Genomic DNA, 21335 nt, shown 5'->3' on the forward strand with positions numbered 1-21335 from the left:
CGGGAGGACCCGGCCGCCGAGCCCCCCCTCCCCCGCCCCACCACCACCACCACCACCACCCGCAACCATGGCCGGCCTCGGCCACCCCGCCGTCTTCGGCCGGGCCACCCACGCCGTGGTGCGGGCGCTGCCCGAGTCCCTCAGCCAGCACGCGCTGAGGCGCACCAAGGGCGAGGAGGTGGATTTCGCCCGCGCCGAGCGGCAGCACCAGCTCTACGTGGGCGTGCTGGGCAGCAAGCTGGGGCTGCAGGTGGTGGAGCTGCCGGCCGACGAGAGCCTCCCGGACTGCGTGTTCGTGGAGGACGTGACCGTGGTGTGCGAGGAGACCGCCCTCCTTACCCGACCCGGGGCGCCCAGCCGGAGGAAGGAGGTAACTGTCCGCTCGGCCGCTCGGCCGCTCGGCCGGCTGGCGACGCGAGGGGCGCGGCCGGGGGCGCGCGCCGGGCCCCTCCCCGCCGCCCCGGGGCCGACTTGCCCGGGAAATCACGGAAGTACCCCCCAGCCCCCACCCCGGGCCAGTTTACAACTTCCCATCGAGGGACAAGGGGGTGTGTGCGTGCGTGGGAGAGAGTGAGAGACTGGAAGTTCATTGTTCACACCTCCCGGCTGTCAGGAGCCTTCGCTAGGAGCCGATCCGCCAAGTGTGGTGGTGCGGACTCGGGCAGGTGGGTGGCCTGGGAAATCCAGCGCAGAAACGTTTGCATTTGTCAAAATTAAACAGCAGCGAAGACAATACAACTTGGGGTGTTTCCTAGGGAGCGGGGGCCCGGAGGGGTGCTGCTCCAGGTGGCTCCAGGGGACCACGCGCCACGGGTGGCGCTGAAACCCCATGCGCTCTGAGCAGTGGGGGGGCCAGATGAAATAAGGCGGTGTCGGTGCCCTCAGACTTGGGGCGTCCCGAGTTAGTTTTCAGTGGTGGCAAGTGAGTCATGGAGAACCCGAGTAGCAAGCGAGTGAATTTAAGGTGAACGTTTTGTGGGTGAGCTTCGTTAAGTGTGTGCGTGAGCGGGCCGGGTTGTATTCTCTGTGGGATGTTGTGTGTTTAGTTAGAAATGGTGGTTTCCCAAGTTCTGTAATTTTTATTCTCTATTTTTTTTAACTCACAGCAATGAAGAGAGCTTTTTGTGTTCTCAGGGGACACCGACTACTTTTAAATATTGCACTTGTAAAAATGGCTGTGATTTCTTTAATCACAATATAGGTGACTGGGGAGAGACAGAGTGAGGTTGGATTTTAAAATCCCGTTTGCCTTTGGATTCTGCTCACTGCCCAGGCTGAAGACTCCCTGTTCCTATTGGCACCCAGTGGCATTACAAGACGCAGGTCGTTTCTTTCATATCTGGAGGTTTAGGGACTTTGTTTTTCTGGTTTTATTCACCCATTCACTGGAAATGTCTCATAGAACTTAGAATATGTCCACACTTTACCACTCGGTTGATGGTCTGAGAACAAGCATATTCCACTTATTTCTCACTGAGATAACTCTAAGTCAGCAGAAAACCAAAAGTAACAGGTCTCATTCTCTCAGCCCTTTTTTTTTTGCCACCCCTTTCCATCTTTGAATGTGTGAATTGCCCCACTCTATTTTAACCTGATCAAGAATGTAATCCCATTTGAATACCTTCTCATATGTGCTAGGCCATATGGCAGAGCAGTGCTTTGTACTTGAAAGAGTAAAATGGATTTCAAACCCTTTCAAAATGGTATTCATTAGATGAGTGTAGTCCAGTGTCCTCTTGAGACTGTCACCATACTTACTCGTCCATCTCATTTTATTCCTATAATGGAACCTTCTAAGCTTTGGTCTTCCTGATACAGGAGTGAGCGATCATCTGTCCCTCTGCTCAGATTTTGAGGTGTCCATTTGAAAAACCAGAATTTTGCTCCCTTCTAATAACAAGCTGTGGCCTACTGCTAGTGGTTTTTTGTTTGTTTGATTTAATTTGTGTGTGTGTGTGTGTGTGTGTGTGTGTGTGTGTGTGTGTGGCTCTGGGGAATGGACTCAGGGTCTTGTGCATGATAGATAAGCACTCTAAACTGGGCTATATCCCCAGCCCCATGGTGTAGAAGATAAGGACATTGGTCTGGATCTCACTTCCACCACTTCAATTTGGTGACCTTGGGAGGTGTCGCTTAATTCAGTTTTTTCAAATAAGAGGTGGACATAATAATAACTATTTCACAAAGTTGTAATACTTTTATTAATCCACATAAAATTCACAGACAGGACATTTAATGAATGTTGACTGTTAGTCATTCACTTAACAGTGGGTCAGAGAAGAGTGACTACTTGAATAAGAAGTAGTTGTCTGTAAACTAATGTGATTATTGGTGTTCATCTTCTCAGGGCCAAGATTAGACATCTTTATGCTGTAGGTTTTATCTTAATTTGTTCTGTGACACTGCCTGTTAGCATGGGTCTCTGTGTCTGATCTTTCCCAAATCACCTTTGCTCTTGATCTGGGTCACCAGGGCAAGAGGCCTTCCAGACAGGCAGAGGCTGTGGGTGGTCTTTGTTGGATGAGAGTCTTCTGGAGAACAGGGCATGCAAGGTAATGCTTTCTGAAATCTCTCAGGTCCAGTTTGTTGACTTGGTAAGTGTTGATGCTTGTTGAATGAATGAATGAATGATATGCTGAACTGACAAGCTGATAGTTAACTTCAAGGTCCACTTTGGATTGTTTTAAATATATATATATATATATATATATATATATATATTTTTTTTTTTTTTTTTTCCTTTATATGATGCCAGCCTCCCTAACTGTGAAAATCTACAGCAGCCAGGGAGTTATTTTAAGGTTTTCATCATTGATTTTCTTGTCTCCAGTCTCTTCACTCTTCATTTCATTCCCACACTGAAGCCAAGTTGGTTGTTTTAAAACTCAAATTTGATTCTGTCCCTCCTCCTCCGACTAAATTCTTGAAGGGTTCCCACTGAGCTTAGATAAACACAGTGAGCTGCTGTGCTCTGCTTGCCTTTGTATCTTTAACTTCCATCTCTGGCCCCACTCAAAGCACCTCCAAACACTTGGCTCAAGTCAGGCTCTTTCATTTAAGCTCATCTGGACACGCAATTTTCCTTTGTCTGGGACACGCCTCCTCCCTCCTCTCTTCCTTTTACGTGGCTGCTCCTACTGATCCTTCTTTTCTTTGCCTACTGTCATCATCAATATTATTAGCTAACATTTTTTGGGTGTTTGCCATTTGCCACAGAATGCAGGGTTTGTGACATGCATTTCATTAATGCTCATAACACCTCTTTTAGTTCAACACTGTCATTATTCCTCACTTAAAGTTAATGAAACTGAGCCTTATAGAGGTTGAACAAATTGGTGAAGGTTATAGTGTGACAGCAGTGAAACCAGGACTTGAACTAAGGTTTACAGGACTATAAAGTACTAGTTTCACCTTCTGTGATATTAGACAAGCATGGATTGGTTCTCTTTTTTATAAGCTCCTGTAATCAGATGATTACCTACTTTTATATTTCTCATACCATATGGTTATCGTCTGTTTACCTTTCTGTATCCTTCACTGTTAAGTGAGGGCAGGGATCATGTGTACATTGTTTCACATTTTCTTTCCAAGGTCTTGCACAAAATAGGCACACAGAAAATATTTTGTTCAACAAATGTTTCCATGATTTTAAGGTCAACATTTGTTCTCTCTCCTAATGACATTTGACATTTTTGTAAGTGTTGCCAGTCTGTGGAGTCCCAAAATTTGTAACTTTATCTCACTCTTCTTTCCTGTCTCTCTTGTTACTGTTGTTGTTTTTGTTTTTATAAAAGTCTTGAGCAGTTCCTTCTTAATCAAAACATTATATTTAATGACTTTTCTTCCTTAGAAGAAAGAACCAAGAACCAAATTTAAGAAAGTTCTCCTGTGAAAGGTCAATGCTTGCCTCAGTAGGGCTTCCAGAAGTTTATAAAACTCAGGCTCTGTGTGCAAAAAGCTTAAGTTTTAGTGAAGGAAACTGTATAGACAGAAAATCAGTAAATAGTATTGATTTTCTAATAACTCTGTTTCTTCAGGATTTTTAGTATTTTTAATATGTTTAATATATTGAAGACAAATCAGCCTGGAGAAGCCTATTTCAGATGAATCGAACTTACTTTTTAGGGGAAAAGTAAATGTCAAAGTCTGCAAACAAAACTGAAGTAGGACAAGTGACAGGTTGTGAGAATTTATTTTTTTATTGTGCTGGGTGGGGGGGTATATTGTGGCATTTACAAAAGTTCTTACAGTGTATCAAATATATTAACCCCTTCACTGCTCTCCTTTATTACCTCTCCCCACCCCGAGAATTTAGTGTTTTAAAAGAATTAAAAATTTCAAATAAATAATGCATGCCCACTATACCAAGTTCAGAATGTACAAGAAGATAGGCAGTAAAGTCTCAGCTGGCTACCCAGTTCCCCTCCCTAGAGGCAACTAATGATTAACTGACAAAGCTTACTTAAGGAAAATTGTGAAATGTACCCTATGTCCTTTTGCTCCTCTTTAAAGAGCAATTTTAGCCTTTCTCAGGTACCAAGTTTTAGCGCGTGGAATAATTCTGTCTAGGAGAAAACCCCCTCGAACACATTCTTACAAAGTGATAATAGCTTTAATGATTTCTTCCTTCATCATTTTCATTTTTAGTCATCCCTTTAGGAAGACGACAGTGCATAGCACAAGGTCATAAATCCAGAAGAAAATAAGGCATCAGGTTGGGGAATGGAGACATAAATGGAAGGAGTGAGCAATATCCATTTGGGTAGATGCCCCTTTCTATTTAGGAGCTAATTATTAGGACCTACATATTTTGGTCCTTGTTTTATTCTCTAGTTAGGAAAAAATCATGATTATTGTTGACCCCAGAAGCAAGGCAAATATCAAGATTGTGTCTGATAGCAATAACTAACAAATGCCAAGAGTTTGAGTGTGTGAATCCTAGAATATTGTTAGTTCTATTTAAAAAGACAAGAAAACTGAGTCTCAGGTAACGAAGGTTAGATTACTTGACCAAAGTCACAGACAACCAATAAGTTATAGAAATCAGGTTTTCATGTAAGGAGGTCATTTTTTGCTTGATATGCTTATTGCCAACTGTGGTTAATCCTAACAGAACATTAAATAGTTGCAGAATAACAACTTGAATCTCATTTTACACATTAATGATATACACTGTACCTGTGAGCCATTTTATTTCCCTTACCTCATAAATGAGAATAGATTGTTTTTATTTTAGTTAAAAAATAATAATTCATTCATTTACATGACTCTCCTGAATCACTCATGCATCGTTTGTTCATAATTATGTCTTATTTACCACCAGAGTGGAGGTGGTGGGCTGACACAGGTTCTTGCTATACATATCCCAAGCTGGCCTTGAACTTTCAATCCTTAGCCTCTGGGGTGCTGAGATCACAGGCATGACCACCACTCCCAGCTTGTTTGCTTTTTAAAATGCAAACTTCTGTTTAACTTCAGGTGGATGCTACCTTAAGCCATAATTAGAAATTACTCTGTCTCTGAGATGGAAAGGGAACGAGCTGGAGGCTCTTCACATGGCAGCAGATTAACTGTTCTTGATAAATCGTCACTTCCAACTAGTTAGAACAACTGCTCCTTTTCAGGATGTTTCTTTTTCAACTCTTTTGCATGGCCTTGGCAAGAACGTTTGGAAATTGATGTATCTCAGAGACTGGGATGCATCCAATAATGTAATCTGTTCCCATACAGTTGATCTTGAACGCCTTGAAAAAAAAGAACACAATGATGAGTAGGGAGTGACTACTGTTAGATACTATTAGCTGAAAATGAGCTTTCTGCAGAGTCTTAGAATCATTAGAGAATCATTAAAAGACTAAGAAGGCAGGGCTGGTTTCCTTGTAATTCACAAATGGTGGAAAATTGCTTTTGCATGTATTTGAATTCTTATTAAGCTTCAGATTTCCTCAAAATCAATTTTTTACAGTAATAGTAGGTATCCATCCATTAGTATAAATCACAACCACAGAAAAATCTACCTAAGACTTTGCAACAGGTTTTCCTCACATTGCCTTTGTGTTATAAGTAAGTTATTTTGTGTCAATCTTATAACCTCAATATAAATTTTGAGATGCATATTTAAAAATGAGTGCTGGTTATTATTTATTTTACAGGCTTTTTAAATTAAAATCTGTAACAACTCACAAAAATCTCCTTTTCTGAGTGGAGAGCTAGTGTATGGTAGCTGTTCATTCCACCTTATCAAAGGGAACCATATTTAAAGATAAAATAGCTAAAACATCAATAGGAGAGAGAGGTTTCATTAGTATCTGTATTACACAGTGCATTGTTCACCCCAGCTTGTCTGACCTTTGAAGGTAGCTTCTGTTGCTTTCCCTAAACTGATATTAGGTATTAAATGTGTCAGAGTCCTCAGGCTCATTTCATAAACAGACACTTTTCATCCAAATAGGTAAGCAGGAGTAATCTGAAACAACAAATCCCATGTAAAAATGTACACATATAAGACCATCCCAATTCCTTTTGTCATTGTCAAATAATTTAATAAAAGCCATTGTCTTCCTGAAGCTGAGTGCTGAAGGAGTGGTAGCATCACATGGAAGGAATAAATCACCAGACTTTACACTGTTTCTACATGTCTAGATCACCCAAGCAAGTATGTCAAAAGAAAGCCACATGGCAGGGTACAAAGAATTACAGGGTTGGCTTAATTTTACTCAGCAAATCCATATGGGCAAGAACCTGACTTGGTTTAGGTAAGCAAATTAAACAACATTTAAGCTGCTTTTGGGAGCAAGATGGACTTAATATGGTAAGTTGTCCTTTCAGTGACAAGGTATATATCAATAGTTTGCTTGATTTGAATATGTGAAAATGAATACACTTTTGTTCATTAAAAACATTTTGCCAGAATTACATACCTCTACTGCTCTCAAGGACCTCTTAGTCCAGGTAAGGAAGCAAACCAGTAGCAGACCCTTGCAGAACAGAGGGACAGGTTCAAAGACAGACCTCTGTCTGGTGCTGTGAAAGAGCCAGGAGTAGATCTGAACCTCACCACCTTTCCAGAAGGTATTGGTTATTATGCAAGAATTAAGGAGAGGAGGCAGAGAGGAGCAGCCTCTGCAGGTAAAGAGAGCATGATGAGATATGATAAGGGATACAGTCCAGTTACAATTAATTTCATTAATGTTGGTAAAGATGCACAATTGGAAAAAAAAGTCCACTTACACTCTCTCAGATCTCTTGAGATTTCCGATACCTGATTTCAAGTTCACCAAGAAAACCACATCTATGCTGGGGCAGTGGGCTTTGGCTCAAGTGGTAGAGCACCTACTTAGCAAGTTCGAAGCCCTAAATTCAAACCTTAGCACCACCAAATAATAATAATAATGAGGGAAACCAGATCTGTAAATGTGTCTTATTTTAGTGCTAGAGGGATTTGGCTGCCTCAGAACCCCATTTCTAAGTGTACTTTCCCTCTTTTCTTTTGCCCATATCCTCCATAAGGGTCTGGCTCCCTTTCCAGGATTCTTAACTAGCACACCTTGGTAGCTGTGTAGCCTGCCTTGGAAGGAACTAAAGTATTTTGGGTCTGAGACTCATTTCTTCACATTGCCATGTAGATTCTGCTCCTGTAAGTTATAAGTGTGCTTTTTGCTGGCCAAATCATTTTTCTTCCTAATTTGCTATACTAGGATGTATCAGGCAAACTTGATATCCTGTAGAATATACATTACCTTTGTCCATGGCAGGTAAGAAAAAACTTAATTCCTATTTGGTGTTGAAATGTATTTTTATTCACAGACCTCTTCATCTTGACAGTAGTCAGCATTGAATCTCACTGTAATATAAACCAAGGGCAGCCCAAACTGAGCATGCATCTGTAAGCATGGTTGAACCTGTGTGTGCTACAGGAAGCAGTATGCTGGAGAATACAACACTGTCCTCCTGGGGGTCAGAAGACACTGGTTTTGATTTCTTTTAGCTTGAAGATACTTGTTTATTTTGTTTGTTTGTTTTGTTTTTTTGTGGTACTGGGGTTTGAGCTCAGAGCTTTGTACTTTTGAGGCAGGATGCTCTATTTCTTGAGCCACACCTTCAGCCTGTGAAACACAGGTTGTATTAGGGTAGAAAGTGTAGGGTGGGAAAGGGATACAGAGATGGGGGAAATGGATGGGAGGTGATGGTAACTTACATTCATGAGAGGGGTTGGGGTTGGATGAATAAAAAGTACTGGGTTTTATTGAAACCCAGACATTATACTTGTTCTGCTTAATTAACCAATCATATAAAGTTGTGTTTTGCTAATGATAATCCATTATGAGATGAAGTTGAACTTGCTAAATCTATTTCAAAAGCTGTGTTTACTCAACCATTTATAGTGCATTTAATGAATAACTTTTCTTATAGAAGACTTCAAAGAAAAGCCATTGAAATAGCATAAGACCCTAGACCCACATAATTTCTGTCATCACCATCACTTTCATTAGTGTCTGCCAGTTGGTGTTCCTTTGGTAAATGTGAATCAATAGCCTGAAGAACGGGCAGCAAATGGCTATGACGTATGTACTTGAAGTTGTTTTTTTGTGGTACAGTACTTGGGGTTGAACTTGGGGCCATTGTACTTGCTAGGCAGGCGCCTTACCACGTTAGTCACCCCACCAGCCCTTTTTGCATTGGTAGTTTTGGAGATTGATCACATCTTGCTTTATGCCTGGGCCAGTCTGGACCATAATCCTCCTGTTTTTGTTTCCCCACATAACTGGGATGATGGGTGAATACCACCATCCCGAGCCATTGGTTGAGATGGGGTTTCTTGAACTGTTTGCCCAAGCTGGTCTTGAACTTTTATCCTCCTAATCTCTGTCTCCACGTGCCTGAAGTTGGGTTTCTGTTGTAACCAGGCTGTTCTTTCTCATAAACTGTCCATAGATTCCATTCCTGATACTGAACTTTTAGTTCTTTCTTTCCAAATCTTAGTTTTCAGACTTCGCTTAGACAAAAAAAGTAAGAGATGCCCATTTAAATGCACCCTTTCTATAGTTAATTATGTACACAGTAAGATTGTTACCCCAGTACAATATAGACATAATTATTTTTTACATGTGGAGGTGAACTTGTGGTAAATCTTGAAATTTTTAGCCAAAAGTGATTCAACAAGCTGAATTGATCTTGTATAGTTACAAAGTAATAACAGAAAATAAACACATTCATTTTCTTATCTTTATTATTTTTGAGTCATTTTAGGAAGAAAGAATAATATATCTAGTTTGTTTTGGGGTCATATTTTAGGCCATTTATGATATGATCATATTTTTCCATTCAAGAATTTTATGTGGAGAAATTTAAATCTAGTACTTTATTCTGAAGTACCCAAACCACCTTTGCTCTTGGTTTTGGTATTTTTTAACTGTCTTCATGCCGTCTTAGTCCTCCATCAGTGGCCCCGGTGTGTGCTCATTCGCCTGTCTGAAAAACCCTGTGTTGAGGGGTAGAGGGGCCATAGTCTAAAAGGTCACTGATTTCTTATTTTTCTCTGTTATTCTCAAACTAAACAGGTCTAAGTCCCTAGGCCTTTCTAATCTCTAAGTCTTCCCAAGCTACCCTAAATATATAAACAGTTTAACTGTGAGTGGAGTATGGCTTTAAGGCAAGGCTTTTGTAACATTTGTTTTTTTTCTCCCAATGGCTATTCTCTACCCACTGGTGGGTCATGAAATCAATATAGTGGGTCATGACCAGGTATTTTGTTTTTATTGCAATAGATGTAATAAAAATATTGGAGTCTAGTGCAACACAGTAAGGGTAAGTATTACTTCATTTGTATACATTTGTATTTGTGTGTATGCCGATTTGAGAAGTTAAATATTTTTCTTACTCTGGGTCATGGTGAAAAAATGTGATAAATCCACGGAATCCACTTTCAACCAAATTGCAGCACTCACTCTCTTTATAGAAATTCTGGAGGGCAGGCTTGTAGGCCAGCTGGGTCCTGGGTATCACTTTCAAAACCTCAGTATTGTTTCTTACGAGTATCAAGTCATGCTTCATTTCTACTCTCTTGGATTGACTCCTTACAGTGATGGTTTCCTGGCTGTCTAGTCAGTAAACTAGTATTAGATTACTCATTCTGTATAGCCTGATAGATGTGATTGGAGAACGCAAGGAAGAGGGCGATTGTCAACGTCACCATTGGCTAGAAGCAGATTCTGCCTTACCTTCTTTGGTGACATAGTCTAAACCAGTTAAGGGAAGGTTACGTTGATTGAGTCAGGTAGCATAGTTTTCCACCTGAAATGCATCTTTGTATTTTTTTAGAGTAGATTCAGCAGCAGCAGCCCACCCAGAACCCCGTGAAGGGGTTGCACCCACCAGGAACCAATGGCTTCCTCCCAGGAGCTTCCAGGTGGAGGCTGAGACCTATGCTGACACAGCAGGCCTCAGGATCCCATGCCAGGATTTGGTCGCAGATACTCTTAAAATGGGGATAAAAGCTCAGAACATCTAGCATATGTTGAAACACAGAATGTGCTAAAACATTATAATTTTCATGTCATTCTCAGATGATTGCTCAGAGGCGTAGTAATAGTCTGTCATACTCCTTGATCACTAGATAAGTAGAAATCCTTTATGTCAGAGTGGCCAAAGGAAATTTAGCTTTCTTCCCCAAGTAGCCCATTTCAACAATATTTATTAGTGATGGTGTTCACTGAGTGAGCCATTTGGATTGAAATAAAGATTGGGGTAAATGTATGTGATTGTTTAGTAATGGTTTAGTCTGTGATTATAGGAATCAGAGCATCTGACTTTCATTGGTAACCCTTATTTTCCAGATCAACTAAGAATGGGAGTGTACTCCCTTTCCCAACCCTAAAAGAGTGCTCTGAAGATTTTGATAAGGAACAATTAATGAAAGAGGCACACTATGCAGCTGTGACTAGAGAAACTGTATAGGAAAAGGCCTGGAATTGTGTAACTTGGAGTTATAATTACATGAGACAAAAGCAGGTGATGAGATTCTCATGTTTGTGTCTGCATCTTTGTGAGCACGAAAGTGGACAACTAAAGCCTCAGTGCTTTGCAAAAAGAAAACAGATTGATACTTCTAAACTAAACCCCAGAGAAGCTTCTTGGTGAGGGGGTGGAGGAATAGGGATTTAGGTTAGTACATTTTCTTGAAGGTAAACGCTGAAAAACATATCAGACATAGTATTTTGGCCTCAGTGCAGGTGAGAGCCCAATTATGATTCGATCCATGGTTCCTGAAACATTCTCCTGCCCTGAGGTCAGCCTAATGACTGGAAATATTGTGGATGTAACCACTGCTGTCCCTTGGCCTGTTTTAAAACCCCCGTGCATGTGCATATGGTTTATACACATTTAGAAGAAGGTTGGTATAAAATCAGTTTTCTAACAGTACTTCCTTGTGAATAATGCTTGGTTATAATGTGGGTCATCAAAAATGCTTAGAGGATTTTTTAAGCCACATTTCTGTGGTGGTCTAGCTAGGAGAGATTTTTTTTAATGAGTTTGCTTTTTCACTAGGCTCTTTCAGCCTGTGATTGCGATCGCCTCCCTGCAGGCTCTTTTTCTTTTCATTTCATGCCTGTGAGGGGCTTTTCTGGAGCTGACCTTGATGGAGAAAGAGTGCATGCAGTTCCTAGAGCTTCCTTACCCTTTTTTCACTTATCTTTTCAAGGGAATTCCTGGAAGCCCATGAATTGGTCCTTTATATACTGGGTTTGGGTAGTTATTTTCAAATGACAGGTTATAATTCATAAGTGGATTGCAAAGCCACTATAGTGGGTCAGTCCATTATTTTTGTTTGTTTGTAAGTGACCCAAAGTAGAATGAAAAAAAAAATACTAGCATTTTAGTTTTTGTTTCCACTCTGCTGTTTGCAGCAACAATAGAATTTGAGCATGTGTCAAGATACTCGACTTCTACTGAACAAATGGGCAGTTTGGTCTCAGGGCACTGGGGCTTTTATTCTCTAATAAGAAGGTAAAGCCACTTATCTAAATGTAGCAAAATGCAGGAGATGGAGAGGAAGGGAATAGCAAACAGTGTAGGTGGAAAAAGTTTTGGGCTGTTCCCAGAGAATATGCTGTTTTCACATATCAGGGACAGGATGCAGTTGGAAGTGATAACGTTCATTTGTAAATCAAATTGTAATTGATACTACCCCAGGATGGCAGGTATTCCGAAAGCACACTACTCGTGAAAGCTCCCCGCTGACCTCTCCACCTGCATGTTCAGCCTGCCCCAGACCCATCATCACTCAAGATGCTAAATCAGCACAGGTACTTGAGTCTCTGTCACCCCAGCACACACACTCCCACATAGTCCAGGAATCTAGGGATGTGTGCTGTTCAACTGACTCAGGTGGTAGACTGCGTGACTCCTGGGACATTCGCTGAGCTTTTCCTTTTGTTTCCTTTTCATGTACCCTGAGGGCTGGAAGAAGAAACCTACAACTGCAAATCGTGGTTCCATTCTTTAGCTGTGTGGGCCTTTACAAGTTAGCTTCACTTTTATCATCTCTAAATATTGGGAGATTTTGAGTACCTCATAATTTTGTTATGGTGACCACATGCTACAACATGTGTAAGGTGCTGAGCAGTAGTACTGTGCATAAGAGTAGCTCTTCAGGTAGCGAGTGGTCCCTGTCTTTCTGCTGTTACCTGCCTTTTCTCTTCTTAGACAGCTATCATTTAAGCCCCTAAGGACCAACCCTGTGCTTTTCTCTTGCTTCTTTCTCTCTGTGGAACTGAGTGCAAATCTCCTAGGTTGTCTGTGGCCTTGCTGCCTGTGGCTTTCCCAGATAGCCTGTCTAGCAGTTGGGATTGGTGGCTCTTGCATTTTGGACCCTTGTGCTGACTATACCTGAATCATGCTGGGATGTGGATATAACCATTGGATACACCTGCTTGAGCCTCAGCTGGCAGCTGGGCTAGGCCCCTAGCATCTGTGCCACCCTAAAGGAAGGTCTAATGTGGGGACTGGCCTCCTCCCCACCTTGTGTTTTTAGGAGTAAGCCATTGTAATCTACTGAATTAGAAGATACTAACCTATCTATAATCCTTCTAATATTCTAACTGAATGAATGCTTAGAGAAGGTCTGCTTTTAAACATATCGTTTGATATTGAACTGATTGTATATGGGTGTTTAGATTTGAACTCACATTATCTTTACACATTAAATATGTTTTCCACTTTTAAATACTTTAAAACTTCTTCTTACATTGCAAAGTAGACTTCTACCTGGAATAGAGTCTTAGTTCTACTTTAGTTACATCATCTTGGGCAATTTTCAAGTTTTTGTTTCTGGTGAAATGTCTTTCTTCCTGCTTCCAAAGGACGTTGAAGATTGAAGTTCTGAATACTATAATGCTCTGTTCAGTATAGATGATTACAATCATTGTCATGATGAGCACTAGATTATAAATAATGGTAATAATGACATTGTTATTTATGGACTGGAGTAAATCAGCCTATTCTTGATGATATCTCTGACGGACTAGACTTGACCAATGTTCTTTGCACAGTAACTGTGATACTAAGATCTGACAATCATTGGAGCAGGGGGCCTGATAGAAAGAGGCTACACTTAGAAAGCTTACGTGAACTCCAAAGACCCATTTCTACCACTTATTAACAAGGTGAACTTGTGAAAAAAATCTTTTAGTATAGTTTTGCCTCCTCTGAAAACTACAGTGTTCATTTAACAGGCAATTGTTAAATGCCTGGTATATTAAACCTGATAAAGTAAACAGGTATGATGCCTACCCTGAAGAAGCCTATAGTTTAATTAGAGAGATAAATATATAAATAATCATCAATATGTGTATACTTGTGATAAGAACTACAAAGGAAAGGCACACCTTGCCTCATCAAGTTGTAAAAAGTTAGTTAAGAGGCCTTTCCTGCAAAAGGCCTGAGAATCAGCTTTTAGATAAGACCTCTTATGAAGTAATACACAATATATATTTGTTGCTTAATGATAACTGGTGTAATGTGTTAACAGAGACCAATCCCTAAGTGGAAAAAGGTAGGTGGTATTGACCAAGACCTTAACTAGAAATCTTAAAAACCTCTTCATTAATCACTGTGTAGCATGTGACCACTGTGGGCTTCAGGATTCAGGGATAATGCTGTTCTCAAACTGTTGTGCTGAAGTTTGAGTGAAGAAATGAGTATGAAGGTGGTCTGTAAAGACATGATTGTGGTGTTCAGAGGTGGTTGCCTCTGAACTTTAAACCTGGCATATGTGCCAACAGGACTACAGCCTGCTCTGCCAGGACACCTTCAGATCAGCTCCCACTCCACAGTCCTCTCTGGAAGCCTTTGCACTCTGGCCTGAGATGGCTGTAGGAATCAACAACAGTGGTTCTGCGCTCATACTGAGGGATTCGTTAGCAAGTGGAACTGCAGCTAGAAGTATTATGAGAGGACCAGGAGATGAATTATACTCAGAATATATATCCTGTTAGCAGATACATGACTATCATGTATTATGCTCTGTGTTTGCTCTTGTGTACTCTCCTTCATCTCACCCTTACAATGCCAATGTTTCACAGGCAGGGAAGCTAAGGAAAGGTTACAGTGGCTTATTTAAACTTGAGTAGTTACTAAGTACTTGTATTAACCCATTTGGTTTTGCTATAACAAAACACCTAGCTATGCTCCGATGGCTCACACCTGTAATTCTAGCTACTTGGGAGGATGAGATGGGGAGAATTACAGTTTTAGGTCAGCCTGGGCAAAAAAGTTTGTAAGACCCCATCTCAATTGAAAAAAAGCTGGGCGTGGTGATGGCAGGAAGTTTAAAATAGGACCAGTGTGGTCCCTGCTGGCCCCAGCAAAAAGTGAGACCCTGACTGGTGGCATGACTTAGATAGTAGAGAACCTGCCAAGCAAGCATGAAGCCCAGAGTTCAAATTCCAGTAATTATCCACCCCCCCAAAAAAAAACCTCTATCTCCCAAATAATCAGAGCAAATAGGACTGGAGGTGTGCCTCAAGTAGTAGCAAGGCTTGCCTTGTAAATATGAAGCCCTGAGTTCAAACCCCAAGAAAAACACCTGAGACTGGGTAACTCATAAAGTAAAAATGTTTATTTAGTTCACAATTCTGATGGCTTGTAGGGTCCAAACATCATGTGGGCAACCTGGTTGTGTACAACATAACAGAGAAGTAGAAAGGGAGTCAGCTGCATGCAGAAGGGGTACATGCATAAAGCAAGAAAATGAGAAGTGAAATGGCAAAACAGGAAGCAAGAAACCAGAGCAGGCTTACACTTTTTGTAAATACCTGCTCTCAGGACCTAACACACTTCCGTCAGACTTGATCTGCTTCTACAAGACAGCATTAATCCATTGGTAAGCATACTCATGATGACCCATTCACCTCCCTCCCACACTGGGGACCAAGCTTCCCAAACTCTTAGAGGACAAATCATAGCAGTAGTAAAACAAGATGGGGAGCTAGGTCTTTCTACTTCAGAGAGAGGGCATTTGGTCACTATGCCAGAATCTGGACTAGTGATGCCCTATTGGTACAAGAACTATAGTCACAGGCTTGATAACCCTAAGGAGGAACTGTCACAAATGTAAGGACATCAAAAAGAATCAAGAAGAAAGGAAGCTTCTCTTGCTGGAGACAGGGTTTCAGCTGAGCAGCTACCCGTCTCTCTGCCCCCTATCCATAAAGCTAGCTGAGAAACCTTTCCTAGGCACAAGAGTCACAGAGGGCTGACACTGTCTCCAGCAATGCATTTTGCCTGGATTTAATATTTATTGGCAGAGGTCTATTCCAAGCAAGTAGGCAGCTCATGGAGAGCCTTGACCTTAACTTGTAAGCACATGAGAGTGTGGTGAATAAGGATCTTAATAGGATGCTGGGAATGTTCCTTGCTCCAGGAAGAAACCCTTCTCCTCCCCCTACCCCCGCCAAGGTTCTATGGAGCCGAAAGCAAGGGTTAATTCCATCTTTACACCCACACTAACTCTTGCTCAGATTTCCCTTAGCCAAGCAAAGGGAAAATTACATTAAAAGTACATGAAAGTTGGGACACAGATTACCCTAACTCTGTGTGCTTTGCTTGATAACATAAAGCCCTGGTCCACAATACAAACAGTACCAACCACAATATAAGCAAGCTGCAAGTTCTCTAACTTTTGTGCACCGTGGTTTTAGTTGAGGAAGTGGGGATGCACACAGAAGGTCTTGTCCGTGTATGTGAGCGGAGGGCGTGCAGAGTGACATGCCTGACTTTGGGTCTCAGCATCTTTCAGCCATAGAACTAAATCCCTTCACTTTTTTCCTTGGGAAAGCTCTCGTCTCCTAATCCTTCTAAAAGTCTTGCTGTTTAGGCTTGGGACCTATGGTACCTACATTCAAGAGAAATTAGTGGATTATTCAGGCTGTTGCTCCCGTTTGTAAGCTGTGATTTTGCTCTTCCTCTTCTCCCGGGAGACCAAAATCCTGCCCCAGACTCTAGCCTTCTAGGTACCTGCTCCTGGTCAACTTTGACTTCTGGATCCTGCAGTCTGCCTCTCTCTTCAGAGCTCTGCACCGCTTCTTCACCTCAGCTTCACCTTCCGCTGCTTTTGCTCCTATTCTTCGTAGAGATTCAGCCCCACCTTCTTGGACTTCCACCACAAAACCTGAATCTTCCTTGTACTGGGGTCCAGTTTTCAGGTTCATAGACCCCCTGCAGAGTGATCCACCTTCTCCCAGTTGACCCTTTCATCCACAATAAACAGCGATAACGTCATTTATAATGAACAGTGTTTACTGGTGCCAGCACTTTAAATCTATCGTGCTTACCAGCTGTTTTGACCAGGTTCTGGGAGCAGTTTCTCTATTAGCAGAGGAAATTAGCAGCCCCTTGGCCAGTAAGTCAGTTGGTCAGCCTCATTTCTGCTGTTGGCCATGCCCCAATATGATCTTTACTCATTTCATATGCTCAAATTCTTCTCTGGTTCTGTTAACTGGATTTACATTTTGACCCTCTTTGCTGATTTCCTGCTTAGAGCTCTCATACAAGACTCAAATACTGACTCCTAAAGTTTTGGAATCCCTGAAACTTATTGCCAGGACCTCTGGTGCCATGCTGGGCAGTATTCACCAGCCTGGCCCCTTCTGTGAGGGTCTCTGATGCCAGCTACCTTTCTGACTCTTCTTCCTTTGTCAAGAGTTTGAACCATCCCTGGTCAGAGGCCTTGTGTTGGTGAACCATTTCTACTGACTGGGTTCAGATCCAACATGTGTTTTTATTTTTTAAAATATGTATTAGGTTTAACCTATTAGGAAGTTTGGGGTAAGGTGACTCGACTAAGGCATAATTTTTATTTTCTCTCTCCTCTTCCCCTGTGGTAGCTATCAGTTAAGTTCAATCAAAAACTTGTTCTTGGACTTCTCACTAAAAGGACTTCAGTACAATTTAGTAAAATGGCATTTTCTGGTAGAACAGTAATTTTACTGTGTTTAAGCACATTAAAATATGATTATCTCAGTTGTCAAAACTGTTATAGAACTCCTGTGTTTTGTTAGATTTTTTGGAAAAGAAAAATTATTCACATTATTGTAATTCCATATAGTGTAGAATTGAACAAAGGAAGTGATGCAAATCCTGGAGCAGAAAGGTTATCTGAGTCATAGCAGGACATGGGACTGCTGTTGATGGGCAGCACACGTCTTTAGAAGAAGATACCAGTCATTCCTGTGGAATTTTTCTTCAGAAGCTTTGTACCAAAGGAGAGCAATAGAGGGATATTCACTTATAAACAAAGGTGGGTGGTGTGAGGAGGAAGTGAGTACTTCATACCAGATTCTCAGAACCTCTCACTCTTAGTTCCTTCCCTTCTTTATCTTTTAGAACAGGACTGATTGAAAGAACTAAATAGCATGCTTAAGAATGATAAAAACAAATTCTCTTTGATCATCCCCGAAAGGATGATAACAGTTCTGGCCACTGGACATAATTGATGGGTATTTACTGCTGAATACATGGAACTGTACAAGGTCTCTGTGTTTTCCTCAGGTTAATTTAGTGAATACAGGAACACAGCTGGCTCTTCCTCTTGTTGATGATTGTGAAGGGAGTAAGTGGATTTGAGGAGAAATCAGTCCAGTGTTTCCATCAAGGATTAGCCTGTTGATGAGGAAATTCAGAGAGTAAAGGCCACTGTAACATTTTGGTTAACATTTTGCATAATTTGGACTGACTAAACCTGCAATTCCTGGTAACTCACTCAATTCCTGGTAACTCAGTTTGAATTGTTGGCAAGCTTTAAGTGTAAGAGATCTGCCTTTAGACAAAGAATTAATAATCATATTACTGGGTTAGTGATTTTGCATCCTGGTCAGATTTTATTACTTATTTATTTATTTAATTACTTTTTAGGCTGCAAACAGAGATCTATCCATGCCTACTGCATGTAAGATTATAAAGTTATATTCAAACTGAAACCACAAAATCATTAGGACCAAAAGATATGAAAGTACAAGGGGAACTATTTGAGAAAAGGAAGAGAGGAAGGGAAGAGAGCAAAAGGAAAGGAAAGAAAAGGAAAATGCAAAAGGAACTAACTGATGATTTGTAGTATTGGTTTTGGTTTGTTTGGATGAAATTTTAAAAACTAAAAATTTTTAAAAAATACTAGGTCCATGGAATCTTTTCTCATGCCACTTCTTTTCTCTATAGAGCCCCTGCATTCTATTCTTCCATTTATTGATAACTTAAGCTGTTTTGTGGTCTACCCAGAGTCTCATGGGCCTATACTAAATTTTTTAACCAAACAACTAAATCATGGACAGCTGGTCAGCCTTGAATACACTGGATTTGGGTCAAGTGCCCAATCCTGATTCAATCTGCTTAGATTCAGGGTCCAGGTCAGAGTAGGTTTGCTTAGAGCAGCAGTCTGTGGCCCAGACATACTTTAGCATATGGACAGGCAGTGAGTATCTCCTACTAGCAAGTGATTCAAACACTGAATGAACTAGTGTGAAGAACAAAGTGCCTTGGGTGGGGAGCCCACAATCTAGTCTCTCTCTGTCTGTCTGTCTCCCTCTTTCTCTCTCTCTTTTTCAATTCAGTGATGACCACCTTCCTTTCCTTCCTATTAAAAGGGTTTGTCCTAGGCCAGGCACCAGTGACTCACACCTGTAATCCTAGCTGTTTGGAAGGCTGAGATCAGGAGGATCATGGTTTGAAACCAGCCTCAGCAAATAGTTTGCAAGACCCCATCTCGAAAATAACTAGAGCAAAATGGACAGGAGGTGTGGCTCAAGTGGTCCAGTGCCTGCTTTGCAAGTGTGAAGCCCTGAGTTCAAATTCCCATCCCATAAAAAATAGGTGGTTTGTCTACCACCTATTTCTACCTGTTCCCAGGTGAAAAGTAAAACATAACAGAAGAAGCTATCACTGCAGAGAGTGAACACCAAGAAGAAAAGGAACGAATGGGAGGAGAAGAAAAAAAGGTGAAGAACTGTCTGAGAATGAAACCCTATTTTCACCCAGAAATTTGATAATCCTTCATGTTGCTAAGCCATAAGCTTGAAGATTTCGGGGTGAGACAGAGGGAGGATTAAAGAAGTTGGGAATGGAGAGAGGTAGGATTGAAATGAGATCAAATAAAAGGATTTCAGATATTGGACCTTGGAAGATGTCATCATCTCCATCTTGGTGTCAATGTGATGTTGTCAAAAAATGGAGTTGGAATGGAGATATTCCCTTTCCTGAAAGCAGGCCAGTAGACAAGCCCATAGCAAGCCCTGGGACAGGACAGCTCGGTATGACTGTGTCAACTTCTTACCAGCCTCAGTCAGAGATGCACCAGAAAATGAGCATCTGGATGGTCCAAATGTTTTTACTGGGCTGTAATATTTTGAGTTTGCCATTCTAACAAATGGTCAAATGGCTGTAAAATGTAACATAGTCTTTTCATTAAGCATGTAGCCTTTAGGAAGAGTATTCTTTTGTGTACCTTGACTTTTAATAATAGCCATCTTGCTTAATTTGATGCCATGTGGTCTGGCCTGCAGTTTCATATATGTTAAGATTCCTAAATACCTGGTTTGGACCTAGTGCTAACAATGAACAAATCGTGAATCTTTTACCCTTCTTTCTTGACAATTAAAAGTAACCTTGCTAAAGTCCCGAATTCATCCTACTAAATGTACCTCAGACATTCAACCTCCTTGAAGCTTTCATAGACTCCTAGTCATCAAGTCTGTGCGCTTTGGGCTGGAGGCATAGCTGTGGTGGTAGAGGATCTGCCTAGCAAACATAAGATCCTGAGTTTAAACCCTAGTACTGAGGAGGAGGAGAAGGAGGAGGGAGGAGAAGACCAGCACATACTACTTACTACTCCACTTTGTACTTATTTGCACTTTTCTATCCCGGAGTTTGGTTGGACTTTTTACTTCAAAGACTCCAGCACTGAACACAGTGAGTGGCTCACAGTCTGCTCACTGAGTGTTAATTAAATTGAGTAGAATATGTTCAGTACAGCTTAGCATTCACAGTATTCTCAGAGCTGATTCTGTGGGTCTGTTTTATAAGACAGCATTGGAGTACAGGAAGGAGCACAGGACTTGGAGTCAGGACACCTGTATTTAAGTCCAGTCTTGTTCCTTATGAATGTCCTCCCCCAACTAAGCCTCAGTTTTCTCATATATAAATAGTATAATGGTTTGTGTTGCTCAAGAGTTTTGTGATGGGGAAGTGAAAAAACATGAAATGTCTTTATGCTGTTAGAGTGCAATTTAGATCCCTTAGATGTGATTCAAGACAAACTCTTCCTCTCCTGAATCCTGCTCTGTAGCAAACATGTCACAGAGTTGAAAGCTATGCTATTGGGAGACTAACAAATGTGAAACATCTGGTATTAAGCTGAGCATTGAGTAGTCACTCAGTGCATGACAGCTGCCATTACTGATACTGCTACTTCTATTATTTTTAGGATAATGTGACATTTCCTTCACTTACCTGGAGGAAAGGTGGTCTGAGAAGGGTAGTGAATCTTTACCATCATGCCATGTCTGTAACCTTCTGTCTGTGACCAAGCAACTGGTTTCCTGTCTTCTTTCTCAGTACCCCTGCCTTTACTTGTGGTGAGGATGACTTTGATCTCAGAGAAGTGCTGTGAAAATCTACGTGAGTGTTACTCTCCTCTTGAGCACATGCTTTAATTCTCTTATTATCTGTGTTTGTCAGATAGTGGAGGCTCTTCCCAGGATGGTGAGGCTTTAAAACTATCTGCATTTATCTGCAGGGCTCATGTGCTCCTTTATTTAGATGTTGGGTTGGAGATGGAAATCGTTCAA

General features: G+C 41.2%; 1 protein-coding gene across 2 annotated transcripts in view; it reads left to right on the forward strand.

Moving 5' to 3' along the window:
* The first annotated feature begins 35 nt into the window (after nucleotides 1-35).
* The window catches only part of Ddah1 (dimethylarginine dimethylaminohydrolase 1), a 128744-nt gene continuing 107444 nt past the window's right edge, over nucleotides 36-21335 (forward strand). Inside the window, exon 1 of one of the 2 annotated variants that reach the window (XM_020177339.2) lies at nucleotides 36-370. In XM_020177339.2, the coding sequence (XP_020032928.1) occupies nucleotides 68-370 (303 nt within the window). In that variant the 5' untranslated portion in view covers nucleotides 36-67. Of the gene's footprint in view, nucleotides 371-514; nucleotides 666-21335 lie in introns of those variants that run through there. The other variant, XM_074079553.1, reaches the window with a different exon arrangement.

Source organism: Castor canadensis, chromosome 7 (genome assembly GCF_047511655.1).
Source record: "Castor canadensis chromosome 7, mCasCan1.hap1v2, whole genome shotgun sequence".
Lineage (NCBI taxonomy): Eukaryota > Metazoa > Chordata > Mammalia > Rodentia > Castoridae > Castor > Castor canadensis.